The sequence below is a fragment of the Zalophus californianus genome, chromosome 1 (assembly GCF_009762305.2).
Source record: "Zalophus californianus isolate mZalCal1 chromosome 1, mZalCal1.pri.v2, whole genome shotgun sequence".
NCBI classification, from domain to species: Eukaryota; Metazoa; Chordata; class Mammalia; order Carnivora; family Otariidae; genus Zalophus; species Zalophus californianus.
In genome coordinates, this window is record NC_045595.1 from 20,752,563 (window position 1) to 20,780,149 (window position 27,587).

A 27,587-nucleotide genomic window follows, 5' to 3' on the forward strand; every position below is an offset into this window, starting at 1 on the left:
ACGGGGGTGGAGAGAGAGCACTGCTTTTTTCTTTCTCCTAAGGCCAGTAATCCCATCACAAGGGCCACACCTCCAAAGGTCACCACGTCGGGGTTAGGACTGTAATACGTGAATTTGGGACGTACGCATTGAGCCCATAACAGGGACCAGGGGAAACATCCAAGTCTACGTCACCGGAAAGCAGAAGTGAGCTGAGGAAACCACAAGCCGCTGGAGGACAGAGAACGCTTGGCCTTGCCCCCCTGCTCTTATCTCTAGGTGGCTGTGCTTTCTCCTCCCTGGACACAGTTGTCCTGGCACGCCTTCCCGGGGCGCCCCCTTCTCTGGACTGGGCCTGGAGAGAGCGGCCGAGTCCTGGTCCCATCAAAGCCACCAATCTAGGCAGGCCCCTGGGCCTGATGCAAGTCCCGTCACCTTGCAACCAGCACACGGTTCGTTTCTGCTCGGGAAACACGCCTCACTTGCTTTCCCAGCCCCGGTCCCTCCAGGGCACTGGCCGGGCTTTCCCATCGTCCCCTACACTCCTACACCTGGCAGGAACTCCCTCCGCCCCCTTCCTCCCAGGGTGACTTGTTCCCTCTAGTGCAAGTCCTGTTTCTCTCTGAACACTTAGCAAGACCCCCCCACTTCCTTCTCAAAAGACCCAGAGTTTGCTGGGTCAAGGGGGTTGGTCACGCCCCTTTGCTCCTCACTGCTACTCATGGTTATGAGAACACAGGATGATGGAGCCGTCTGCAGGAAGTGGACAGGATTTGTGAACTGCTTCAAAATAAGGCGCTGGGCTTCTAATTGATTTGGTTTTAGAATATAGGTGAGGTTTGGTGGGGTAAAGTCCAGAGCCAACGACCAAGAAAGTATTCTTGATACATCTTTGGTGCAAAAAGGTGGTTTTATTGAAGCCCGGGGACAGAACCCGTGGGTGGAAACACCTGCTCCCCCAGGGATCTTGAGAACTGGCTGATTATATACTCAGCAGTTGGGGGAAGTAAGGAAAGGGGAGGTTTCTTTTTTTTTTTTTTAAGATTTTATTTACTTATTTGACAGAGAGAGACACAGCGAGAGAGGGAACACAAGCAGGGGGAGTGGGAGAGGGAGAAGCAGGCTTCCCGCAGAGCAGGGTGCCAGTTGCGGGGCTGGATCCCAGATCCCAGGACCCCTTGAGCCAAAGGCAGAAGCCCAATGACTGAGCCACCCAGGTGCCCCGGAAAAGGGAGGTTTCAAAAGGATTTTCATCTGTTAAAGAAGACCCTTAGGATACTAGAGGCCTGGCTATCGTCAAGCTAAGGTTGTTTTTCCCTCTGGCAAGGCATTAAGATAGTTGGGAGATTGCTGGAAGAGTGTCACACACCTGTCCTGCCAGGAGTGGGGGTGCAGGGAGGTTGCAGGGTATCAGCTTGTGCTTTGTCTTCAGCTAGCCTTCTGCTCCCTCATCATAATAAGGACTTGAGTATGGAAATGTATGATGTGATAGAAGTTTTCCAAGAATGTATAGATGCCCGGAGCATGAGAGTATCCTTGAGGGAAAAGAGAGAGTTGTCGTTTCTAATCTTAGCAGGGAGAATTTTCTTACATTTACGTTTTCCTCCTATCAGGCTTTCCTAAGTCTTGTGCCCAGACGTCTGTCTAGTACTCACTGCCCCCATGACAGCAAAAAGCACAGGAGGCAACCCCAGGGGCCCGCTTGCAGCTTCACGTGCCTCTAATTCAACCACATCTGCCTCTGAACCCCATTCAGTGCTCTGGGTGGAGGATCAGTCTCTGGGTTACAGAGATAAAATACCGAAGCCGCATCAGCTAGCTGTCCTCCGCAGAAGCCCCTTACCTAATAATGACGGCTGAGGGCTGCTAGTTTCTCAGACCTTCACATGCATTAGCATCAAGCCTTCTTAATAGCCGGCAGAGTAACCCTGGCCACCCCCATTTATAGATGAGCAAACTGAGGCTCCAAACAGGAGGTCGCCTGCCCGAGATAATCCAAATGGCAGAGCCAATAGTTAGCCCAGGTAGCCTGACCTGAGTCCCACTCTTCCCCAGCCTTGAGGGGCGAGGTCGCAGCTAGCGCTCATGGTCAAGGGTGTCCAGCAGCGCGGAGGAGAGGGCCTGGAGTCAACCACAAGCGCCCTTCCTGAGCACAGTGCAGGGGCAGCCGCCTCTCCCCCAGCCCCACCTGAGCCTAACACCCAGGATAATGGAGGTCTGCCCCTTCTGATCCTGTAGACAGCAGATCTTTTTTCTGCAGGTTGAACCAAGGACCATGGACCCTCAGACTCACTTAGGTCAAGCCAACTGTCCTACCATAACTCCGAGCTCCAATCCAAACATTCGGAAAATGCTCTTCTGAATCCGAAGCCCCAAAAGAACCAGGAGTGTGAGCATGAGTGGGTGGGTGGGTACACGAGGATTCTATCTGAGAACTGCCTGAAGGCAGACTCAGCTGTCCTGAGAGACAGGCCGATGGTGCTCCCCACATGCAAACTGTGGGGCCCTGGATAAGGCCCTGCTTCCTGCTCCTAGACGCGGCCAGATCAGCCCACGAGCCGTGCGGCCGGGGCTTCCCCTAGACTCCAGCCTGGCCGAAAGACAGTTCTTGTTTTCTTTTCTCCCCAGGCACAGGCCAAGGGAGTATGCGGGGCCATGCCGAGCCTCGGTCCTCTCCTCCAGAATCTAACAGGCCTCTCAAGACAGGACAGAGCCCATGTGGGACTTCCAGTTGGTGGATCAGACCTGTCTTTCTTCCTTTTTTTTTTTTTTTTTAAAGATTCTATTTATTTATTTGTCAGAGAGAGTACAAGCAGGGGGAGCAGCAGAGGGAGAAGCAGACTCCCCGCTGAGCAAGGACCCTGACACGGGACTTGATCCCAGGACCCTGGGATCATGACCTGAGCTGAAGGCAGACGCTTAACCGACTGAGCCACCCAGGCGCCCCTCTTTCTGTCAGGCAAGCAGATAACAGGGGCCACCAGCCTAGCACAGGATTCCCTGTGCCCAAGTCAGAAAGAGGAAGTTGGCCTACATTTCTCTCCCAGCTATGCTCCCCCTCAAACCCCAGGGCTGCCCACAGTCAGGCTGTGTAAGGTTATAGCCAAGTCTTCGGCCAGCACCCACCTTCCACCTCAGAGACCTGAAGTGGCTGGGCCGGCCCCCAGCTGTCCTGAGCCAGCCGAGCTGGTTCCACTCTCCGGCCACCCCGGGCCCCAGCGTCAGCTGTCCGGCTGCACACGTCTCCTCTGCTCCTCAGAGGGCAGGTTCACTTGTGGGGACAGTGAGGCAGTAGTCCAGGACAAAGCAACCGCCAAGGCTCCGGGCCTGACGTGACCCACAACTCCCCACACACTCGGCTGTCTCCAAACACCAGTCATTGGTGCTCCAAGCAGTGTCTGGAACCCTACGCTGGATATCAGAACTAGAAATGTACACGCGTGCTCCACCCTCATCAGATGAGGCTCTCTCCCACCTAAGGGCAATCCGCGGTGAAATGCAGGGGCCGGGAAGGCAGGCCCCACCTTTGTAGCCAGGTGGTGGCTCACCCAGGTGTCCCTTTGATGTCAGTACAGAGAGACCCAGTATCCATTCTAGGTGAAAACGGAAAGGGACGGATTGTGAGCCCACTCTAGCATCTCTGTGGCTCCCAGCTCCCTGCTGCCGGGAGCTACTTAGAGGCTTCGCCCCAACCCCGGGCCCGCCTCCTGGGCACAGCACAGGCATGACCACCAGATGGCGCAAACGGCCCCCTGAACTCCGCACAACGCTTTCCCCCGCCGGAATGAACACTCACCAGGGCCGCTGCCCCTCAGGATTTTGCTGGGGGCCAGGAATGAAGCAGGCCTGCCAGTTCTCTGCCCTCAAGGCATTTTCAGGCGTGCGGGTGTGGGAGGCAGATCCTGAGGCGGGTATACGACCCAGCCTGCCCTGGGCTGCCTGGAGCGGCGGGGGATGGGGAGGGGAGGGCGTGTGAGGAGGGGCCTGGATGGGACAGGAGACCCAGCCTGCTCTCTGCGAAGGACCGAGACCACATTCAGGGACCTTCCTCAGACTCCCCTGAGAAGATGCTCGTCAACACAACTGTCCTCAGCAGCTTCCCTGCCCTGCAGACCTGCGGTGTCTGGGCCCCCGCTTCTCCTGCTTGGCAATTTCTCCCAAATCACCTCTTGTCCCTCCTCACTGCAGGCAGGAAAGCCTGGCGCAGTCCCCCTTCTGGCCTCCCGCTCACGCCTCCAGTGAGCTCAGGGTTAGCCGTTGGGCCTCCGAGGGGCGTCTGCTTATTGAGCACCTGCTACATGCCCGGTGGGGAGCAGGGGAGGCCGGGCAGTGGCATGGCGGGGTGGCCTGGGCCGTCCCCGGGCTATTCGGCCGTTGTGGGGCCACGGCAGAAGTTCCGGTTGTAGAAGTGGCGGTTGTCCCTGGTCAGGGCGGTGCCCAGCTGGGCCCAGAAGGCGCGCTGGCCGCTGGGCTGCCGGGGCCACAGGAGGACGCTCTGGCGGCACAGGCGCTGACGCAGGCGCACGTAGCGGGAGCGGTGCGCATCGGGGCGCAGGATCACCAGCACCACCACGTCCTTGCGGTCCTCCAGCAGGCGCTGCTGGGCCAGCAGGAAGCTGGCACGCAGGAGGCCGCTGAGGCGGTCCGTGTGGGCCAGCACGAACACCGTCTTGCAGCTGCTGTAGACCGAGGCCCACAGGTTCTCGAAGAGCGTTTTGCCGGGCAGCCAGTCACGTTCCTCCAGGCACAGGCGCAGCGCCCGGCGCCCGCGGCGCTCCTCCAGCTGGACCCGCAGCTCGTTGTACACCCAGTCGGCCACCGAGCTCTGCTCCTTGTCGAAGACCACGAAGGCATCGTAGGGCAGGGCGGCAGCACCCCGCTGTCGCCCGCGCCACGGCAGCCAGGCCAGGCACAGGTGGAAGCAGTACCAGAGGTCCCAGCCACACAGGTGGTGCAGCATGGGCACAGCCAGGCTCAGGGCCACAGCCAGCAGCGAGAGGCCGAAGCAGTCCCAGGAGAGGGCCTCGTCCAGGCAGAGGCGCAGGTCCTGCTCGAAGATGCTGTGGCCCTGGAGCTGGCCGGGGCTGCCACACCGGACGTGGCTGGGCAGCCTGGGCACTGCGGCCTGCACCTCCAGCAAGAAGTCCACGAAGGCCGCCCCACAGGCGCAGTGCAATGGGTTGGCGGTCACGTCTAGGACTTTCAGGGCGCCTGCCACGGAGCCAAACCAGGAGGGCTCCACCGTCTTGAGGGCATTGGCGCTGAGGTTGAGCTCTCTCAGCCTCGTGGCCAGGGCGAAAAAGCCGGGGACCACGAAGCCGATGCTGTTGCTGCTGAGGTCCAGCCTCTGGAGCCGGGTGCCGTTCGGCAAGCTGCCGTTGCTCAGGGCCTTCAGCTGGTTCCCCGCCAGGTCCAGGGCCTCCAGCATGGGGAGGAGGGCCAGGCTGCTCCAGTTGAAGAAAGCCAGGTAGTTGTCACGAAGACGCAGCAGCCGCAGGCCCTTGGGGAGGTTGTCCAGGTTGCGGGGCAGGAGGGTGTGCAGGCGATTCTGGGACAGGTCCAGCCGGACCAGGTTCCTCAGGCCTTGGAAGAAGTGCAGGTAGAGGTCCCCCTCCGCCCACATCTGGCTCAGGGCATTGCCACTGAAGTCCAGGGCCCACAGCGAGGCGCTGCGGAGCTGCTGGGACACGCGGCTGTGGATGGCGTTGTGCGCCAGGCTGAGGAAGCGCAGGGCCGGCAGCTGCGCCACAAAGCTGAGGTTGTGGCCCACGCCGCGCATGCCGAAGGGCTGGCTGTTGTAGCTGAGGTCCAGGGCCTCCAGCCGCGGCAGCTCGGTGAAGGAGCGCCCGTGGTACAGGTCCAGCTTGTTGTGGGACAGGTCCAGCACCCGCAGGCTGCTCAGCGGCACGAACTGTGAGCCGTTGACCGCCTGAGAGATGCTGTTGTGGCTCAGGCACAGGCACTGCAGGTGCGAGAGCTGGACAAACATCTCCGGCTGGATCGTCACTACGTTGTTCCGCGACAGGTCCAAGGTGAAGTTGAGGGTCCTGCAGCTTGGCATGAAGTCCTCAGAGCTCGGGGTGCCCGGTGGGCCCGCAGCCAGGTCCCTGGACAGCCACCAGACTTTCTCCACCCCGCCCGCCTCCCCCGTGGCCCCCGCCGCCCGCCCTGCAGCTCCGCTAATGCGGTTGTCTGACAGGTCCACGTAGCGCAGGCCCGGGAAGGCCCCGAAGATGCCAAGCTGGGCCTGGTTGATGAAGTTCAACTGCAGATGCAGACGCTGGAGCATGGGCAGGTGGGCCAACGGCCGGAGCGTGGTCTCGCTGAGCGAGCGGAAGAAGATGCCATGCATGTCCAGCTCCTGCAGGGACAGCAGGCTCCCGAAGGAGGGCGCCAGATGCAGGTGGGCGAAGGACACCTTCTTGTGGTAATTGAAGGACAGGTTGAGTCTGCGCAGCCGGGCCAGGCCATGGAAGGCTTTGGTTTTGGTGATGCAGCTGTACAGGAAGTTCTCGCTCAGGTCCAGCACCAGGAGGTTGCCCAGGCCGAGGAACCACCTGGGGTTCAGGCTGTGGAGAGAGCTGTCCTTCAACACCAGGCCTTCAAGGCGGCTCAGGTGGCTGAAGGTGTCAGGGTGCAGCTTGGGGAAGCCGTGGGGGCACTCCCTGCAGGGGTTGCGGGCGTGGTCACAGCGGCGACAGTTCCCCCCCACGTCAAGCACGCGCAGGGCCGTCAGATTGGCCAGGTCATCGGGGGCCAGGGTGATGATGTGGTTGTAGGACAAGAGCAGGTACTCCAGGCTGGGGGGCAGAAGGCGGGGCACCACGGTCAGGTTGTTGTACTTGAGCGACAGGTGTGTGAGGTTGCCCAGGCCCAGGAGGGCGCCCGGGGCCACGTGCAGGGCCTGTCGGCAGGGGTTCTTGTAGTAACAGTTGCCATCCAGGAAGAGGAAGCGCAGGGCGTGCAGGCCCGCAAGGTGGGCAGGGTCCAGCACCAGGATGTTGGTGCGGCTCAGGGACAGGGACACGAGGGAACTGGGCAGGGCGGGCACAGTGGTGATGCCGTTGTAGCTCAGGTTCAGGTCCTCCAGGGTGGGCACGGCCAGGAAGGTGTTGGGCTCGATGGTCATGTGGCAGGGGAAGTGCATGGGGCTGAGGCCGGCGGGGGGGCAGTTCCACTTGAGGTTGAGACGCCGCAGGCTGGACAGGTGGACAAAGTCGGAGTCGTGGAGGTGGTGGATGCGGTTGGAGTAGAGGGAGAGGCTGGTGATGTTCCCGCGGGGCGCTGCCGCCGAGAAGCGGGGCACAGACTTGAGGAACAGCCAGTTGCAGTCCACCAGGCCGTGGGGCTGGAGCTCACAGGGCAGGAAGGGAGGCAGGGCGCCCGGGGCCAGAACCACGGCCAGCACGGCAGCCTGCACCAGGAGAGACAGGGGGTGCAGGGCGCCACAGCAGGGGCCCTGCGGGCCTGTGAGAGTACAGCTGCAGCCCCGCCTCCACCTGCCCCCACTTCCTGGGGGCTCCCAGCAGGGCTCCCAAAACCCTCTCTCCAAGCCCTCCCCGGGGAGGCTCCTGCCTCTGCTCAGCACCCACCCCGGTCTAAGGCTCACGGAGAACGTAGACTCGGGTCTCAGAACCAGCCTTCAAGTCAGAGCTGCGTCTGAGACCTGGAATCCAGACTCATGATCTAGAACTTTCACGCAAAACCAAACCCCAGCCAGACAGGAGAGCCAGGCTGGCAGTCAGCAGGCCCACCGGGTTCTCCCTCACCTTCCCTTTTCCTTCCTCAGGGGCCACTTCTCTTTCTTCCTGAGCCAGGGGACCCCTGGCTCCCTTCCACCCAGCTGCCCTGAAAAGCCCTCCATGTCCTCCACCGGCCTCCCCCAACCCCTCCCTCTGCCTCTGGCGAAGTCCCAGGCAGGCACGAGAGTCTTCTGCTAGGGTCTGGGCTGAGTACCACACGGGGCCCCGGCTGGGGCCGGGGGTGGGGGGTGGGGGGTGGGGGAGAGGGCACTGCCCAGCTCTTCCCCCTCCCCCACCTCTCCCAGACCAAGCACCCAACCCACTGCAGGTCAGAACAGATCAGATAGGGAGGGCAGCACAGGGCCAGACAGCGTCTAGTCCCGGGCGTCCACCTGGCTTGCTGCCCCAGCGCCACCACTGAGCAAAGCCCCAGGCCTCAGGATCCCCAGCCACACAATGGGTTCTGGTCTTTTTGCTCAGAGAAAGTCTTCTGCTTTGATGTCTTCGGGGTTCAGTGAGTGTCCTCAGGGCCACGTCAGGGACAGCCCTTTCACTATTGTCTGCAGCCACCAAACCCCCCCCACCACCACCACCACTTCCCGCTGCCCCCTTCCCTGGAGGGCTAATAAGGGCTGCTGTCTTACCATGACAGGGAGCGGGGGCTTCTCCAGAGGGCCTGGCTGGCAGACTGGGCAGCGGCTGCAGGAAAGGATGCTTAGGGCTCACAGCCCCTTCCCGCATCGGCTCAGAGAACAGAGGAAGTGAGAATTAAGAAAAAACCTGGTAGCCCCCTCCCTCGCCCCCACCAGGCCTGGAGTGAGGGTTGGGGGGGTGCACGGGACAGAGGCCTCTGAGTCAGAGGCCATTTGCATAGGCAGTTTGCAGACCGCCCCTTCAATCCTTCCTCTTTCCATTCCCCCACCACCCCCACCCCACCACTGCCCTGGAGGCCTCACACCTGTCATCAGGGAAAGTCTGGGGAGAAACAGTCACAGAGCCCAGTTTCAGGTCAGTGAGAGACTGGGATTGGGGGCAGTACCAGATGTGGGCTAGGCATGCTGACACCCCTGCCAGGGTGCTCCCTGTCCCAAGAGGACTGGCACTCTCACACCTCAGCCCCTTGGCCCCTGCCCCAAAGGGAGCTCTCTTGGGCCAGTGGCTCCCACACCTGCCCGTTCCTGCCCCCTTGGTCCTGTCCCCAGAGCTCTGGGGGGGGGCCTGGCACACCCGGGGGTGCAGCAGCATGGGCCTCACCTTGGCTGCACCTGCCTCCACCGCAGCCTGCCACTTCCTCCTGGGGCAGGGCTTCCTCTTCTGCGTGCCCAGTGTGCCAAGGGGGCCCCCCGTCAGAGCACCTGCCCCATGGCCAGGCCAGCTGGGATGGCTCTTGCCACGCTCCCTCTGACCCAGCTGATCCTAACAGATGACTCAGGCCCAAAGCCTCAGGGTGACCTGGGCCCACGGCAAGTCCCGTTGGCTCCAGCTTCAGAATCTGCCCGTTGCCCACCACCTTCACATTCACCAGGCTAGCCTGAGCCATCCTCAATCTCTCGCCTAGACCAGTGCAGTCACTGCCGCCCCACGGATTGCCCTGCTTCTGTGCTCACACCCCACAGCCTATTCACATTCCGCCCCTAAATCACACTAGGCCCTTCCTCGGCTCAGACTCCTTCCTGGCCCTTTCTGGAATCCAAGGCACAGTCCACATCATGGCCAACAAGGTCCTATGAGATCTGCCCTCCCATGGCCCCCCTGACCAATCTCCAGCCACACTGGCCTCCTTGGCTGGGGCTTGAATACTTCCATGCAGTCTCCTGCCCCAGGGCCTTTGGACTTACTGTTTGCTCTGCCTGGAAACTCTTTTCCTATTCACTTGGCCCCCTCCATTGCCTCCTTTGTATCTTGGCTCACACATGACCCTCTGGAGGCCTTCCCTGACCTCCTTTTAAACCTCTCACCCTAGATCTGATACCACTCAGCCCCTTTACCTGCTGCTTTTCATTGTCGTAACTTTTTACCTGCTAACATATCATTGATTTTCCATGGTCTATTGTATATTGTCCTATTCTCCTACTGGAATGTCTGCTTCTTTTCTTAAGATTTTTATTTCTTCATTTGAGACAGAGAGAAAGAGAGAGCACAAGCAGGGAGAGGGGCAGAGGGAGAGGGAGAGGGAGAAGCAGACTCCTCACTGGGCAGGGAGCCCAATGCAGGGCTCGATCCCATGACCTGAGCTGAAGGCAGACGCTTAACGACTGGGCCACCCAGGCGCCCTGGAATTTCTGCTTCTCAATGGCAAGAGTTTTTTGTCTGTATACGCAGGGTCCAGCACAGTGCCCAGGACATCATAGGTGCTCAATATTTACTGAGTCCATGAGTCTCCAGCACTCAGCTCTGGGCAGAGAAAATGTCTCTGAATGATGGCTGAATGAATTAATGAATGAACAAATAGAGCTTCTGCTGGGAGGACGCAGGGCTGGACACCTGCCCACCCCTGCTTCTCCATGCCCACTTCTGGGTGGCTGTCATGGCAGGCAGGCTCCCGGCTGCCGGGCATCCAGCTGGTACCTAGGCCCAGGGCTTCAGCAGTGGTGAGGGGGGCAATGCCACTGTCTTCCTGCCCACCTGGGAGCCAGTGTTTGGGGTGGGCAAGGGTAGGCCTCCTTCTCTGGGTCCTAGCTAGGGTTCCAGCTCTCCTTTGTATAATTCTAGGGTCTTGAGTAGGGGCTGCGAAAGGCCCTGGGGATGGGACACTCTCCGGAGCCCCAGCCCAAGACATGCTCCCAAGAGAAAGACGGTGCCCACTCAGCAGCTGAATCCTAGCCAATGACCCCTCATGCCCCCACCCCCGCACACCTCCCACCTGGGATAGGAGGGGCCTCTCACCCCCTTCTCAGAGGCATGGGCTGAAGTTCTGGCTCCTGCTGAATCCCCGAGCCTAAAGGAGACTCTCCCAGAGTCCCAGGGACCAGGGAGCCAGACCCTCGGGGGCAGGAACAAAAGTAGCAGAGAGGACCAACAAACTGACAGAGCTCAGGTCTGCACACATGCGCACAGATTAGAGGTCCAAGGTCTACACCTCAGCCCCAAAGGGTCCAGGAGGCAGAGCAGACCCAGTGTGGCAGGCTGAAGAATGCCCCAAGGAGATCCGTGGCCTAATCCCCAAACATGTGGATACGTTCCTATACAGGACAAAAGGGCCCTTGCAGGTGGGATTAAGTGAAGGATCCTGAGGTGGGGAGAGTATCTGGAAAGTGGGGAAGTGAAAATAATCCTTAGAAGACAGAGGCAGAGGAGGATCTGACTACAGAGGGAGGCCATGTGACCGGGAAGCCGAAGGAAGCAGAATCACAGAGAAGATGCTACCTCTCCAGCTTTGAGGAGGGAGTCGGGGCCATGAGCAAAGGAATGTGGGCAGCCTTTCAAGCTGGAGAAGGTCACAGACTCGCCCCGGAGGCCTCCAGAAGGAACAAGTCCTGCCAACAGCTGGATGTCAGCCCTGTCAGACTTCAGCCTTAGATTTACAAGAACTACTAGGGCAGCAAATCTGTGTGGGTTTAAGCCGCTATGTTTGGTACTTTGTTACAGCGGCCATAGGAAATGAATACGCCCAGATGCCCCCTATCATGGCGAAGGTGTGCCTGCCTCTCGGGCTGAGCTCCCATCAACAAGGCAACCAGTGTGAGGCTTGTGTCCACACACACACACACACACTCTCTCTCTCTCTCTCTCTCTCTCTCTCTCTCTCTCTCTCTCTCTCTCTCTCTCTCTCTCTCTCTCTCTCTCTCTCTCTCTCTCTCTCCCATATACCTGTAGCCAGGGGTGCTGCAGCCCCACCTAGCAGGCTGACAGGCCCCTTCCGAGTTGAGGGAGGGCAGTTAGACACACAGTTTCCCAATTCCCAGTGCCAGAGGTGATTCCTCAGGGCCAGACTCAGGTGTTGATTTAAAAATATTTTATTCTTTAAAAAATACAGCATTCAACCATCTTATCCTTCAGTGACCCCCTATGCCAGCCCTGACTGAACCCACCCCTGTGGCCAAAGGCTTTGGGGCTGTGCTAGGACCCTAGTTCCCCTGGAGGCCAAGCTCATTCTTCCAGGCTCCCTACCCAGCCCCCTTGAGCCAGCCAGGCAGGATCCCCGGACCCCTGGGGCACATAGGTGAGAGGCAGGGACAGCAACAGGGGGAAGGTCACAAAACGCCAGCCCGGTGGCCCTCGGAAGCTGCAAGAATGTTCCATCACCAGCCCTCCTGCCCCACAGGAAGCAACCCTCCCCTGGAGCCCAGGCTGGGAAGGAGGCAGGTGGCTGGGAGCAGTGGAGCGCAGAGCCCCACGGTCCACGTGCCGGCATGGCTCAGGTCCGGCCACCTAGCTGTCATCCCCATTCTCGCCGGGGCCACGGATGAGGCGCTTGTGGCCCCGCTTGCCCCCTGGGCCCTTGGGCTTGGCGAAGGCCTGCTTGAAGGCATGTTGTTTGGGGTGCACCTCATCGTAGAGGAACTCGGCTGTCAGCTCCGCCCCATCGCCAATCTCAATCTGCATGGGGCAAGGCAGTGGTCTGGTGGGGGGCCCTGACACAAACCACCCCGGGTCACCCCCACTCCCGGGGCACCCCCTCGACCTCTCATACTCTAGCCCTGGGGTCTTCTCCCAGACCCCCACCTGGAATGCCACCCCCAGGAACACAGGGTTGGGTCTGCTGCCCTGCACGCTTTGGTGACCCCTACCTGCCTTCAGAGCCAGGGAGAGGAGGATCATGGGTGGCCAAGGCTGGGGCTTGTCCACGCCACCAGTCAGCTGGCCCCATGCCCATCCATGTGACACGGCACCAATAACCCCTGCCTCACCCCTGCCTCGGACTCCAGGGCCCCAGCTGGGGCGGGGGGGTGGTCCTGGCCCCTGGGCAGTGAGGCTCTGGGGAATGGGCACCCACCTTCTTGGAGATCTCCAGCTGGAAGTCCTGCTCCACTGAGTCTAGGAGGCGACTCTTGCAGCTGGAATAGAGCATGCGCTCCTTGATGCTGCACTTGTACCCCGGCATCGAGTAGATGAACACTGGTCGGGGGGGGGGGGCGGTGAGCTGAGGCTGGGAGACCTGCTGACCCACGCCCCCTGTAGCAAGGCTACCCAGCTCCTGTGTCCAGACACAGGCGTGGGAGCCCTGCTATGGCCACTCACCCACAGACTCGAGGGGGTCACCCTCATGGGTGTGCTTGTAGAGGAAGAAGTGGTAGCGGGCAGCATCTCGGGGAACCCTTGAAGGCAACTGGGCCACCTCCGTGGGCTCCGTGTGCACCAGCTCGATCGTCTCCCGCTCCAGGTCCAGCTTCTGCCCAGGGCAAGGGGAGACACGAGAACATGAGCGGGGGGAGGGCCTGGGCCCACCTGGCAAACAAGAAGTCCCCGAGGGGACAGGCAGGAGCCAGGGTGGAGCCTGTGTGTGGTCTCCCTCTCTCAGGACTCCCCACCCCAGTGGCCAATCCACCACAGGGGTCCCTATGAAGAGGTCACACGTGGGCCCCGACCTCTGCCCCTTTGAAGCTCCGCTAGAGGAGGAAGCCCCACCAAGGGCAGTGGACAGGACAGCGGGGAGAGCCTCGACCTGAGGCAGGCCCCACTGTCAGGCTGGCCTGTCCTCAAGGATGAGGCTTCTGGGGGGGGGACCCGCCTCAGAAGGAAGGAGCCATTCTCCTTGGCAGGGGGAGGCACGGGGCGCCCGGCTGGCTCAGTCAGTGGAGCATGTGACTCTTGATCTGAGGGTCTTGAGTTTAAGCCCCACGTTGGGTGTAGAGCTTAGTTAAAAAAAAAAAAAAAAAAAAGGAAGAACAGAAGAAAGGGCAGGGGTGTGTTAAGCATCTAACTTCTGATTTCGGCTCAGGTCATGATCTCAGGGTCGTAGGATCGAGCCCCGGGTCAGGCTCCACACTCAGTGGGGAGTCTGCTTGAGATTCTCTCTCTCCCTCTTCCTCTGCCCCTCCTCACCAGCTCGTGCTCTTTCTCTAATAAACAAGTAAATCTTAAAAAAAAAGAAAGAAAGAACCAAAGAAAGGGGGAAGCCTGGCCACCGGGCCAAGAGGCCCTGCCTGAGGAGAAGGGGCAGCCCAGGGGGCTGCAGAGGGCATCTCGGACAGATAGGGCCTCAGGTCTGAGGGTCAGCGTGGATCTCACAGATGTCCCTGCACATGAGCAAGGACTGGGCAAGACAGGGGAACCCTGTGCGTCCCCTGCACGCGGCAAACAGGACCGGGTAGGGACGGGGAGGGGGCAGGGGCCAGTCCGATCCACGAGTACATGCGGGAGCTGAAGTGCACAGACCGGGGGCCAGGCGCACACCCGTCCCCGGGCTTGAGCGGGAGCAGGGCAGCGGCACAGTGTGCTGGGGGGTTGGGGGGGACACGGCCACTCACCAGCTGGATGTAGTTGATGGTCTTCTGTCTGAGCTGCTGTAGCGCCCTCTGGGCTGCAGGCTGCAGTGGGAAGGTGAGGCCCTGCAGGGTCTGGTGCTTGCTCTCCACACTGATCTCCGTCTTCACCTGGGTGCGGGTAAAGAGTGAGGGAGGCCCTGACCTGCCTGACCAGAGCCCTCGGAGCACAGGCAGGCCGGCCGCTGGGCCTCACGGGACCCGGAGGGCCTCAGGGCAAGACTCCCGCCCACCCGGTCTGGCGCACCTACCTCATTAATACGGATCTGCTGAAGCTCTCTCTCGGCCGAGGTCAGCGGGGCAGGTGCCGCACAGGACGACAGGTGCTTCTGGTACCCAGCAAAGGAGAGGTCGTCCTGGCCGGTGAATGCAGAAGCATAAATGGGCACCGTGGGGTGAGCTGGCAGAAGCCCACTGAGCACCCCAGCTGGAAGCCCCTGGACTCTCCCAGCCCTCCCCACGCCTCCCCACCCCTGGCACCCACTTCCTGTGGGACCCTGCATAACATCCCACCCTCTGTGGGCCTGTGATCCCGGCCTGGTGGAGTCTGGCCTAGGGGGCCTACCTTCACTGTCCCAAAGAGCTCATCCTTGATGTGGCCGCCCCCAAACTCCTTCTTCACTGTGGCCCGTGTGGCCGCATACAGCATCTTCAGCCGCACCTGGAGGGTAGGAGCTAAGCCGTGAGACCCCTCCAGGCAGGGCTGTCTCTCCAGGAGCAGGCAGGAGGCTCCGGGTGGGGACCGGGCTGTGGCTTTGTGCCCATATACCCAGCAGAGGGCGCAGCACAGGGCCAGGATGCGATGGGGTGGAACCCTCTCCACCCTGACCTCTGGGCCTCCCAGAACCAGGCTGAGGTGGCTGGGAGGCCTCTGGGAGAAGCCAGGCTCCAAGCTCAGGGCCTTGCCCTCTCTCAGACTCTGGGGCAGGACCTGGTGTCTCTCCCCTCAGAATCCCCAAGGCAGGGCCTTGGTCTCTTGCTCAGACCCAGCTTCCCCTCTCCCCTGATCTGGGGGGCTGGGCAGGGGTCCCCAGGACTCACGGGAGAATTGTCGGGTGACCAGGCGAGGAAGAGCCACTCAAAGCCCTGGGCGTTCTGCGAGTCCAGGCGGTAGAGCAGATAGCAAGGCTCCTGGGCATCCAGCAGAGGCAGCACGGCCCTGTCGTAGTCCTGGTCCCAGCAGCCCAGCAGCTCCCGCGAGGCGCCCAGCACGAGCTGCTCTGGGGGCAGAGGCCGGGTGAGCCGAGGAGTAGCCATCTCCTGTCCCCACCTTGGACTGCGGACCTCCTCGGCGGGGGCTCAGATCTGCGGGCCACTCCACCACCTTCCCCGGGAGCTCGCAAGTCCCTGAAGGATGAGGCGATGTGACTGAATCCGTGAGTGAGTACATGAATGAACGAGGGCACACCACCACCAGCTATACGAATGCATACACATGCACGCACAGAAGCGGCCTCGAGAATGCGCCCGCAGATGACCGAACACCGACAAGCACGAGGAGACACGCAGCTGTGTTGCCCACGGCCACCAACAATGTGGTCCCCTCACAAACACCCACACGTTCAGAGCCATCCCGCGGGCACAGCTCCTCGGCACACGGTACCACCTCCTGCCCCCCTCCTCCCTTAGCCTGAGGCTCCAGCAGAAGCCCCAACGCACCCTTCTCAGAACAACTGTGCTGAGGGAGCTGGGGGGTCCAGCCTCAGGCCACAGGGAGCTGCGGGAGCAAAGAGGGAGAACAGGGGCTCCTCCCAGACACTGTACAAACCTGTACCCTGCTGCCACTAGCCAGTTGTAGTCCCCTCCCCAAAAAGTCACAAACTTCTTAGCGCCTGGGGCCAATAGGCCGGCCACCTCCCTGGCTGGTGCACATTGGCCGAATGGCCCATTGAGGCTGGACATACATTTGACCTATCCACCCACAGGGCCTTAGCGGGGCACCAAACACCAGCCCAGGTGTGCACAGGCATAGGGTGATCACCGCCTGGCCAGGGGGTACGTGACCACCAGGCCCTCGTCATGAGGGCAAGGGGCCCAGCTGTCTGGAGCCCAAACATGTCAGGCCCACCAGCCCAGAAGCTTCTTTGCAGGTCTTGGCCTCCTCACCGATCCTCTCAGAATTCAGGCGGGATCAAGGGTGAAAACCAGCAGGCACAGTCGGCCCAACAGCACTGCCAACACTGTTTAATTTGTTGCCAACATTTTCAAAATGGGAAGTTTACATAAGAAGTGGGATGGACAGATTCTCTAGAAGGTGCTCAAGCCGCACTCGGTAGGAGGTGGGCAGTGGCCGTCTGTCAGGGAGCCTAAACCTTCCTGGGGACTCCCAGGTGCCCCAACAACCACAATGCATAACGGAGCTAAGAGCCCACGCAGAGATCCCTCCTGCTAAATACCTGCACGTATGTCCTGTCTGGGAGGCAACAGGGAGGCTGAGGACCAGGGCCAATGAGTCTATCTCTTTGGGGAGCAGGGGGGCTTGTGGCCTATCACCCCAGGAAGCCTTTACTCATGACCTACCATAGTGACCCTGACCCAGCCTCTGAGGGCATCTGAACTTGGGGACCCCACACAAAACCCAGCACAGCGCTGGCACTGAAGCCTGGGGTGAATTCTGGGTCTGGGCAGACCCTGCTTTGCACCAATTCATTGAGAGAAAAGTGGGAACCAAGCCCATTTAGGGGGCCCTCCAAAAGGCCCACAACTGCTGGCTACCAAGGACTGGAAGGATTCGTGGGGGGCCCAGCCCACTCCCAGTGTCTCTCCCCCTCACCTCCAGGGACAACACCTCAGCATGAAGGGAAGGCAGAGGTATTGCCACCAAGCCTCAGTCTAGTCCTCTACCTCCTCAAACTCTCCCCCCACTTCAGGCCTCAGCTCAAGCTCACCCACCCGCAACCCCTCTATGCTGAGCACCCACCCTCTGCAAGCCTCAGGTTCCCAGCGTCCAGGCCAAGGCCTGGCCAACCCTGGAATCCCCCAGTCATGCTCTCAAAGCAAGCTGGGCACGAGGCCCCTTGCCCTGTTGCAGGGGCACTTCCCAAGGGCAGGGCCCCGGGCTTCTCCCTGGGACTCCCCCCGGCCAGGAGCCAAGCCAGGCCAGCCTGCCGATCACAGAGGGAGGTGAGTGGCACTCGCCACATGCGGCAGTGCCTGGCCTCACTGGTCCCCTGCCCCCACACCCAGCCCAGCATCCCAACTGGGCCTCTGACCCCTTCATAGCCTCTGGGGAGCTGGACAGGACCCCTGGGCAGGGCTCTCCTTGCTGTCTCCCCAGCTTTTGACTCCTGCTCTGTGTAACAGGGCTAATGATCATGCCCACCTCCGCTGCTCTCCTACAACGCCCCTCCCGTCCCCAGATGGAGAAAGTGAGGTCCTGAAGGGGCTGGAGGCCAAGGTCTAAGCAGCTCCCAGAGAAGCAGCAGGGTCCAGCTGCCGGCCTATGCCCTAGCTCATCAAAGGGGGCAGTAGGGGGCACTCACCATCCTCAATGACAACTTTGATGAGCCGGACAGAGCCGGCCCGTGCCTTGGCGAAGAATTCCTTCAGCTCCTCGGTGGCTATGAGAACAAGAAACATGGTGAGGGATGAGCGGGCAGGGTGAGCAGGGTGGACTGGGACACGTTCAGGGCCCGCTCTGTCCTGTGGGGTCTGCTGGTGGAGCTGGGAGCCGGGTTAAATAGGGCCCCCCATGTGACTGGGAACCTGACACGGCCCATGAACAGAAGCTCCCAAATTTAGCCAGCAGTGTGGCCTGCTGGCTGAGATAGCTCTGGTGACAGGGGAGGCGGGGATGGGCCAGCCCACTCAAGGAAGGGGGGGGGCTCTGGACAGGCCAGGCCCACCAGAGCGAATGGCCCCCACCTGTCCCTTGCCCCCTAGGAAGGCCCAGCACTGAACTGGCCCATGACACTGTCTGTCATATCCACAAACACAGAAATAAGTGAGCAAATGCCCCCACTGTGCACTGACCACTATGTCCATGAACACACACACACACACAGGCACACGTGCGTCACTGTTGCGTACGCCATCGGATACCTACTCAGTCCAGCATGTCAATGTAACAAATAAGCCCGTATGTGACAGAGTGGAGTAGAAATGCAAACACCCTCACACGTGAAAACCCACTCATTTGGTCAAACATAAGTGGACACACACATTTAGACACTCCAACATACACACAGATACGGTCCCCGGAGTAACAAACACACAGGCTGGGGCGCCTGGGTGGCTCAGTTGGTTAAGCGACTGCCTTCGGCTCGGGTCATGATCCTGGAGTCCCGGGATCGAGTCCCATATCGGGCTCCCTGCTCGGCGGGGAGTCTGCTTCTCCCTCTGACCCTCTTCCCTCTCGTGCTCTCTATCTCTCATTCTCTCTCTCTCAAATAAATAAAATCTTTAAAAAAAAAAAAAAAAAAAAAAAAAACAAACACACAGGCCTGTACACCCGGCCCCAGCCTGTCAACCAGGCTGCCTCACCCTGAGAGGCCAGGAGCCCAGCCCACGCCTAGCCCATACCCAGCCCTGCCAGGAGCAACAAGGCCTCAGCCCTGAGGCCGTCCAGAAGGCTTCCAGGCGAGGAGTGGCAATCAGGAACTCTTCAGTACAGACCCTGTCTTGGTCTTTGTGTCACAGAGCTGGAAGGTGACATCCAATGACCCAGGATCCCAAGGGCAGAGGTGAGGACCAGGGACGTCACAGATCTAGCAGTGGTTTAGACGCAGAAACCAAAGTCCAAGTGGGGAAGGGCCTGACTTGGGTCTCTGGGTGTGCAGAGCCAGGCCAGCATGACCTTGAGGTTACCCAGGGGTCAGGAGAATTCTGCAGGAACACAGCTGGAGGGCTGAGGTCAGAGAATATTTATAGGGCCCAGACTGGGCAGCTTGGGGGTGGGGGGGGCTTTAGGAAAACAAACTCAGGTCATGTCCTCAGGGGCCCGTCAGGCAGGGTGACCCTGAGCCTGAGACCTCAGGCTGTATACCACCCTCCATGGCTGCTGGGTGAGCAGGGTCCCAACCGAGTGACCATGGTATGGAGACACAACCCCACTGGGCCAGGACAGAACTGCCTATCAGCAGACCCCACAAGCAGGTCGCCGAGGTAAAGCCTGGCCTCTGGGTCTCCATCTTTCCCACAGCCGTGTGTGACCTCTGACCTTGCTGAGCCTCAGACTCATCTATACTGTGGAGCTAATACTCCCAAGCTGTAGAGAGCCATGCTGAGGAGTAAATGGGAAAAAATGCTCAGTAATGGGGCCTCTATGAATAACAATTGTTAAATTTTATTACTTTAATGATGGCATCTTTCCACCTGCTCAGACCTTCCAGGAGGTAAAGCCAAGAAGCTCCCCTAAGGGAGGCTGCCACGCCCCTTCTAGAGTTACTAGGACAGAGTGACACCCCAGTAGTGGAAGAGACATCCCCCTCCATGACTCCTCAGCCACCATCAATAATCCAGAGGCCAGGCCTGGGACACCTGAGCCTCTATCATCAAAGATTCATGCTCTCCCACCTCCCTGCCCCCGCTTCTGCTGCCCTGCCCACCCTCCACCCTGGTAAGCCTCAAGTTACAAGTCCCCCCCCCCCCCCCCCCGGCCACCGCTTCCCTGCTCTGAGGTCAACAGATCCACACTTATGGCCATGACTGGGAGGGCATCTGGGCATCCAGGGCATTCAATCTCACCTGCCACCTCCCCAGGCCAGAAATGGGAAGGAGTGGGCTGCTCATAGGCAGAAGGGCTGAGGACGGCCCAGTCCCCAGTGATCCCCTAGGCAGGTCTGTCTCACCACATGGGAAATGAAGGTGTGAAGCAGGTCCTTGGCCACAGGACCTGTCAGTCCTGAGCAAGGAGGAGGGGCCCTGACTTCCGATCCACTCTCAGATGGAGGCAGCAGCAGTGACCAGACAAAGGGGAAGGAAGGGGCAGGTCCAGGGGGCATCTGTTCCCTTCTGTGGGGCTGAGTCACGAAGCCACCCTCCAGCCCCTCCAGCAGAGGCTGGCCCACCGGCAGGAGGTTGGCCCTGACCCAGACCCCTGCCTTCTCTGGTCCTGTGGGGCGGGGCCAGGGAAACCCTCTAGCTGGTCTGGCCACCAAGCAGCCACTACGACCACAAGCCAAGTTGAGATCCAGGCAGTCGGGCTGGTCGATGGTGGTGGTGTCTCCGGGCTGGGGATCCTGGTGTGGTGGGAGGAGTGGCTGATGGCCAAACCACCAGGCTGTCGGCTGTCTGGGCAAGCAGCCTGGGCCTTTCCCACAGGCCAGGCAGTCCTCCCAAGCCAGTGACAGAAGGGGGACACTCAGACCGGGGTAGGGTTAGGACACCTGGCTCCTGGGGAGGGGGTGATGCTCTAGGCTGGAGAAGCTTAGGGTAGGGGGTATTGGCCTGGAGTCTCTAAAGCCAGGACCCTCCCTCACAAACCCTGTATGTGGACCCTCTTTTTTCCTCTATCCTGGAGCTGGGACCTTCCAACCCTGGCTGGAGCAGACTCAGGAGATCAGAGTGGAAAATGGTAGGGAGGTCAGAGGTCAAGGTCAGATTGGCAACTCTCCCGATCCCACTGTGAGGGTCCTGGCCCCGGTTTTCCCTAGTCTAGCTTGCTCAAATGTGTGAGGGTCCTGGGAGGAGCCAAAGGTCAGGGACGACTCCTCACACAGCCACAAACCCATAGAAGCCAAACACAGACACATCTGACACATGCATTCGTGGTAACAAATGCACACTGAGATGTACCCAAACTGCACACACACACAGACACCCACAGACATGTGCACAGAGTCACAAAACACTGATGCCTGAAGATGGTTCCATGCGACAGTGGTCATTCAATCAGCTATTAGTGCATGTGCATGAATGACCCTAGACATACACAAGCAGTCACATCCAGATGTGCAAACACAGGACTATACACACAAGTGCACATCCCCCAGATGTGCACATCCGGTACCCCCACCCCCAGAAAGGCACAAAAATATATAGAAGGGTGCACACAGGCACATCCACCCCTAGATGGGCACACAGATATTTTCACTCCAACTGTGTACCTACATGTACACCCACTCCTAACCATGCACAGTAAGTCGCACGCCCCCAGATGTGCCCACCCCAGGCGACCCGCGGCTGCAAAAGAGAACAGGAAGCTTCCCCAGGCTGCTGCCAGGGAGGAGAGAGGGGCTGAGTGCCAGGGAGGGGGCGCAGCCGCGAGCGGAGACCCTCGGCCCCCTGCCCGCCCACCATCCGCCCTCACCGTGGATGCCCGTCTGGTGCGCCATGGCTCCGTGCCCCGCTCCGCCCGCGCCCTTGGAGCCCTCGGCTCGGCCCTGGACCCGCTCTGCTCGCCCGGCCCGGGAGGAGGAGGAGGATGTGGCGGCGACCGCCCAGCCTCGCGCAGCTTCCCGGGCGGTGCCGCAGGACCCGGCCCAGCGCGCCCCGCCCCCGACGGGCGAGGCCAGGAGGGGGCGGGAACTCGGGGCCGCGCGTGCGCGCACCGTGCGCCTTGTTCCGGGTGCGCCTATCGCGGGGAGTTGATCGGTGTGTCCGCGCGCCTGCGCGTGCCTGTTTGTGGCGGAGAACAGGGCCTGCGTGTGGCCGGGCGTGCGTGGGCGCACGCGGGCGTGTGTGTCTGTGCGCCCTGAGCGAAGGGGTCTGTGGCTGCGGCGCGTCCGGGAGTGCGCGCGCGAGTCTGTGTGCCCCAGGATAGGCGGGTTTCCAAGTGGGGTGGGATGCGCGCCCCATTTATGGCCATTTATGGCCGGGAAGAGGGTTCGTGTGCGGATGTGCGCGCGTGTGTTTGTGCCGCATCCCTTTTCCTAGAGGCGTTTCCTGAGCGCCTCCTGCGAAGCACTGGCCCCTCGAGGCTGGCCTGGCTGCAGGCCCTATCCTGAGAGTAGGAGTCAGACTGACATACCAAGTAGTTAGCAGATGAACCTGTGGCAGTGAGGGCCCAGCCCCGAGAGCAGGGGCCACCAAGAGGTGAAGTTTGGGTGGAGACCTGGAGGTCAGCCTAGGAGAACAGAAGGAACAGTTTTCGGAGAAGAGGAAACTACATGTGCAAAGGCCCAGAGGTTGAAGGAGGGCCAGAGCTTGGCGAGTGAGGAACTTCTCAACTCCTAATCAACTTCTGGCTCCATACCCAGCGGCTTTGCCTTCTCTGGCAATCAGCCCTGCTGTGACTGGCCGATCAGATCAACAGAACGTATCTTCCAGGCCCCGGTGAGTCAGGGGTGAACAGGTGACCCCAGTCAGTCCAATCAGAGCCTGTCCCGGACTTTGGCTGGGAAGATTGGGAGGGAGGCCACGTTTTGGGGCTGGGGTTGCTGAGAATTAATGATGGAGTGGGGGCCTGCCTACCGTCTGGCCCTAGCTTGAGCTCTCTGCTCACTGTTCCACTACCCCACGCTGAGCAAGGAGCATTGCGCCCTCCTCTGTGTGCCCCAAGCCCTGGTTTCTCATTTCCTGAGAGTCCAGCAAACACAAAACTGAAGGATTTTCTTTTCTCTTCTTCTTTTTTTTTTTTTTAAGAGAGAGAGGGAGCGCGGGGTGGGGGGATGGGGGGAGAGAGAGAATCTTAAGCAGTCTCACTGCCCAGTGCAGAGCCCAACGCCAGGCTTAAGATTCCACAACCCTGAGATCATGACCTGCTCGGAAATCAGGAGTTCGTTGCTTAACCCACTGAGCCACCCAGGCGGCCTGAAGAATTTTCTTTTTCAAGATTTTATTTATTTGAGAGGGAGAAGCAGACTTGCTGCTGAGCGGAAAGCCAGATGTGGGGTGGGATCCCAGAACCCCGAGATCACCACCTGAGCCACCCAGGTGGCTCAGCCACCCCTGAAGGATTTTTCTCTTTATCTTCCTGTGCACACCCTGAGGACTGAACCTGTGTAGTGTGCTCACGTTGGCCACCTCAGAACTCACAATGTAAAATAAAGACTCTGAGGCCTCATGGCCTGCCCTTGAAAGAAGAGTTCATAGGCAAGTCCCCGACTCAGCCCTGCCACATCGCAGATGGGACGAGCCACGCAGAGCCAACAGTTCCATCAGCTCTCAGACCTGGCCACCTCCACGGGAGCACTTGGCAATTCCACAGAAGCAGAAGAGCCTCCACTTCTTGGAAACGGGAATTAGCCAAGAAAACAGGTTCATGAAATAATAATGTTATGTTCCCTGTAGAAATGTCCATCACTGGATGAACTGTGAGTACCTTAACTGCACGGTCTCCCCTGTTGCCTGACTAACCCCTGCCTGCAGCACTCTCTTTGTTTTTATTCCTTCCTGATACCTATATTTACCTGCTTACTTATTTTCCTTCTACCGGTAGTTAAGTTTTTGCCCCTGCCACATCCCCAACACCTAGAACAGTGCCCAGCATTGGTAAGTGTTCAGTAATATTTGCCAAATAAATAAATCAATGAACAATTAGAGTCTTGGGGCACTTGTCTGGCTCAGTCAGTAGAGCACGAGACTCTGGATCTCAGGGTCTTGAGTTTGAGCCCCATGTTGGGTGTTTACTTAAGAAAACAAAACAAAAACAAATTAGTCTTTCTGTTGCACACTTACTATGTACTGGGCACATTTATTTAATCCTCATGACAGCCCTATGAGGGAGGTGTTACTGTATTTTACAGTTGAAGAATCTGAGGTTTGGAGAGATGAAGTGATTTGATGCAGGTTATGAGGTAGTGAGTGTCCCCAGGAACTTAGTTTCCTTTACTCAAGACAATGGAACAATCAAAGGATGAGAAATCCTACTGGGCAGTGGTCCTCGCGCCCTCCATCAGTATCTCACACCTCAGTGGTGAGGGTTTGACCAGGGAAGGAAACTCCTTGGGAGGTGGGTTTGAGTCGTGCTCAGCTTCACAGCCTGGGATGCAGGCAAGGAGCCCGAGGGCCAGCAGAGTGCCCAGACTCCATCCCTGGCTGAGATCTGGTTTCAGGTGGAAAGATGAGAAAGCCGCACACAGTTCCTCCTCACATGAGTCCAGGCTGAACACAGTATCCAGGAACAGGTTGGTTGCTCCTTTCTGATGTTTCTCAATACAGAGTCAGCCATTGAAATTATTAGAACATACTGTTTTTTTTTTTAGGTGGATCCAAGGTTTAATTAAATGTTTTAGAAAAAAAAGTGAGCTATAAAAATACTGAAGAAACAAAGGGAAAATTTTGTAGAATCTTGGAATGAAGGAGGCCTTCTGAGTATGTCACCAAACTCAGCAACCATAAAAGAAAAAAAAATTGATAAATTCATTTACATTAAAAATTGAAAGTCTGTATGGAAAAAGCCACCATCAGAGTGCAAACACAAACAACAAACTGTAATTGGCTACAAACAACATACCTGTAACTCACTTCAAAATAAAGAGCTCTAGCCACCTGAGTGGCTCAGTCAGTTAGGTGTCCAACTCTTGATTTTGGCTCAGGTCACAGTCTCAGGGTCAGGGGTCAAGTCCCGAGGTGGGCTCCCTGTTCAGTGGGGAGTCTGCTGGAGATTCTCTCTCCCTTTCTCTCTCTCTCTCTCTCAATAAATAAATCTTAATAAATAAATAAAGAGCTCTCAAATCAATATGAAAAAACCCAATGGCTCACTAAGAAACTGGGCAAAGGATACAGACTATCCACAGAAAAAGAAATACAAATAGGTCTCCCAGAACTATAGAAAATTGATTATCCTTTCTTACTAAGTTAAAGGGAAATCAAACTAGACTTGCATATCTTTATAGGGAAGATTAAAAACTTTAATGAAAAACTATGATGGTCAAATGATGAGAAAATAGGCTGATGGGAGAGTAAATCGGTGCAACCTTCATGTAGGACAATATCTACAAAATTGTAAATGTGTATGCTCCCCTCCTTTCATGAATTGAGGTGAAATTCACATAACATAAAATTAACCAGGGCGCCTGTGCAGCCCAGTCAGTTGAGCGTCTGCTCAGGTCATGATCCCAGGATCCTGGGATGGAGCCCCATGTCTGGCTCCCTGCTCAATGGGGAGCCTGCTTCTCCCTCTCCCTTTGCCTCTCCCCCTGCTTGTGCACTGTCAAATAAATAAATAAAATCTTAAAAAAAAATTAACCATCTTAAAGTGATCAAGTCAGTATATTCACTATGTTGTGCAACCACCATCTCTAGTTCTAAAACATTTTCATCACTCCAAAAGAATACTGTACTCGTTAAGCAGTTATTCCCCATTCCTCCCTCCTCCAGCCCCTGGCCACCTGCAGTCTGCTTTCTGTTTCCACAGATTGACCTATTCTGGATATTTCATATGAATGGAAGCATAAAACGCGTGACCTTTCATATCTGGCTTTTTTCACTTAGCATAATGCGTTGGAGGCTCATCCACATTGTGGCATGTGACAGTACTTCGTTCTTTTATGGCTGAAGAATATTCCATTGCACATGTATACCACAATTTGTTCATCCATTCATCCAGATGATGGACGTTTGTGTCATTTCCACCTCTGGGCTATTGTGAATAGGGCTGCTATGAGAACAACAAATGCCTTTGCCCCAACAGTTCCATTACTAGGAACTGATCCTACCAATACGCCCCCACAAAAAACTGTAAAGCCGATAACTGAAAACAAGCTAAATGTCCATCACTGAGAGACTAGCTACATAAAATCTGCATTTTTGCAAACTACTCTGTAGCCTTAACAATAAGGCAGCTCTTCAAGGACTAATACTAAAAGATAGAGGTATCTTCTATGAAAATGTCAGGTGTAGGCTATCATTCATGTAAAGAAAAGGAGGAGAAGAGGAAAGATTTTACATATATTTAATTTTTAAAGTATTTAAATTGAGATATAGACATATCACATTGTATCAATTTTAGGTGTACAACATGATTTATTATTTGTATATTTTGTGAAACGACCATGATAAGTTTAGTTAACATCCATTACCACATAGCTACAATGATTTTTCTTGTGATGGGAACTTTTAAGTTCTACTCTCTTAGCAACTTTCAAATGTGCAATACATCAGGTTAATATAGTTACCATGTTACAGATTACATCCCAGAATTTACTTACCTTATAACTGGGAGTTCATACCTTTTGACCAACTTCCCCTCATTTTGCCCAACCCTACCCCCCGCCTCTGACAGCCAGCAATCTGTTCTCTGTGTCTATCAATTTGGGATTTGTTTGTTTAGATTCCACATATAAGTGAGATCATACAGTGTTTAATCTTTCTCTTATTTCATGTAGCTTAATGCACTCAAGGTCTATTTGTGTTGTTGCAAATGGCATAATTTCCTTCTTTTTTATGGCTGAGTAATATTCCTGTGTGTGTGTGTGTGTGTGTGTGTGTGTGTGTGTGTGTGTGTGTGTGTGTGTACCACACTGTCTTCATCCATTCATCTGTCAGTGGACACTTTGGTTGTTTCCATGTCTTACCTATTGTAAATAATGCTGCAGTGAACATGAGGGTGCACATGCTTTCGAGATGTTGATTTCATTTCCTTCAGATAAATACCCAGAAGTGGAATTGCTGGATCATATGGTGGCTCTATTTTTAATTTTTGAGGAACCTCCATACTGTTTTCCACAGTGGCTGCAACCCATTTACGGTCCTACCAACAGTGCAAAAGAGTTTCCTCTTCCCCACATCCTTGCCAACACTCATTATTTCTTGTCTTATAGGTAATTTTTTTTTTTTTTGCTTGAATTTGCACAGAATACCTGGCATCTCTGGAAGGATCTGCAAGAAACTAGTAATGTCTCCAGGGAGAGGAACTGCGTGGCCAGGGAGGGGATGGGGTTGTGGGCGGAGACTTGTTACTAAATATACTTTTACTTTTTAAAAGGCTTCTTTTTGGGTTTTTTTTTTTTTAAGTAATCTCTATGACCAGCGTGGGGTTTGAATTCATGACCCCGAGATCAAGTTCTGCATGTTCTACTGACTTAGCCAGTCAGGCACCCCACCTTTGAAATTTTGAGTCATGGGACTCAACAATAGCTATTCTCATTGTGAGTGAAAAAAATGTAGCATAAAAATCTTTTTTTTTTTTTCTAAACTCCTCCCCACCTCCATCCCTCACACACTGGCTGAGTTAGCTGAGGAGAGGTGTCTGGCCAGGAGCGGGGCAAGCTTGGGTTCACTTGAACAGTCGGGAGAAGGGTGTCACTGGAGGGTGAGGAGTGCATGACCCCCAGGGAGGGCTCAGCCCAGAAATGAAGAGAGACCCACCCCAAGGAACCTCACCTACAATTTCAGACAACAGAGACAGAAGTGCCTGGAAACTTCTGGCGAAAGAAAAAGGCAAATGGCCAATCCAAAGGTCTGGGAATGAGAGGGGCACTGGATTGCAGAAGCAGGAATAGTCAAAAGACAATGAACAGAGAAGTCAGAATTCTGAACCAAAATATCCAGCAAAAGCAAAGGCTTTTGCCCCATGTTGGGTGTAGAGCTTACTTTAAGGGGGGGGGGGGGCGGTGCT

General features: G+C 57.2%; 1 protein-coding gene and 1 long non-coding RNA gene across 6 annotated transcripts; one reads left to right on the forward strand and one right to left on the reverse strand.

The window, feature by feature from the left end:
• Positions 1–1,118: 1,118 nt before the first annotated feature.
• LOC113917950 (twinfilin-2) lies at positions 1,119–21,555 on the reverse strand. 5 transcript variants are annotated; one of them, XM_027586055.2, is made up of 9 exons: positions 21,396–21,555; positions 17,629–17,706; positions 15,188–15,366; positions 14,712–14,807; positions 14,398–14,502; positions 14,132–14,257; positions 12,903–13,053; positions 12,658–12,779; positions 1,119–7,438 (listed from the first exon to the last, which is right to left on the reverse strand). In XM_027586055.2, exons 1-9 carry the CDS (start codon positions 21,418–21,420, stop codon positions 4,343–4,345), a joined length of 3,978 nt encoding a protein of 1,325 aa, XP_027441856.1. In that variant the 5' UTR covers positions 21,421–21,555; the 3' UTR covers positions 1,119–4,342. The 5 variants fall into 5 exon arrangements, 3 of the variants coding, with proteins under 3 accessions (XP_027441856.1, XP_027441854.1, XP_027441855.1); XM_027586054.2 differs by lacking the exon at positions 1,119–7,438 and adding an exon at positions 11,662–12,260 and having other exon boundaries at positions 21,396–21,553; XR_003518395.2 differs by lacking the exons at positions 12,658–12,779; positions 12,903–13,053; positions 14,132–14,257; ... (3 more) ...; positions 17,629–17,706; positions 21,396–21,555 and adding an exon at positions 8,366–12,094 and having other exon boundaries at positions 1,119–1,514; positions 4,146–7,438.
• A 1,323-nt stretch (positions 21,556–22,878) lies between these two features.
• Positions 22,879–26,955, forward strand: LOC113918683. Its single transcript, XR_003518654.1, has 2 exons — positions 22,879–23,340; positions 26,825–26,955. It is a non-coding gene; the product is annotated as an uncharacterized LOC113918683 (long non-coding RNA).
• Positions 26,956–27,587: the final 632 nt, after the last annotated feature.

Excerpts from the sequence above, each read along its gene's own strand:
- LOC113917950 (XM_027586055.2), bottom strand. The coding sequence starts at position 21,420 with ATGGCGCACCAGACGGGCATCCACG. Across the intron at positions 17,707-21,395 it reads GCACCAGACGGGCATCCACG|CCACCGAGGAGCTGAAGGAA; the intron begins GTGAGGGCGGAT and ends TTGTTCTCATAG. Across the intron at positions 7,439-12,657 it reads AGCTGGAGATCTCCAAGAAG|GGCCCCTGCTGTGGCGCCCT; the intron begins GTGGGTGCCCAT and ends ACAGGCCCGCAG.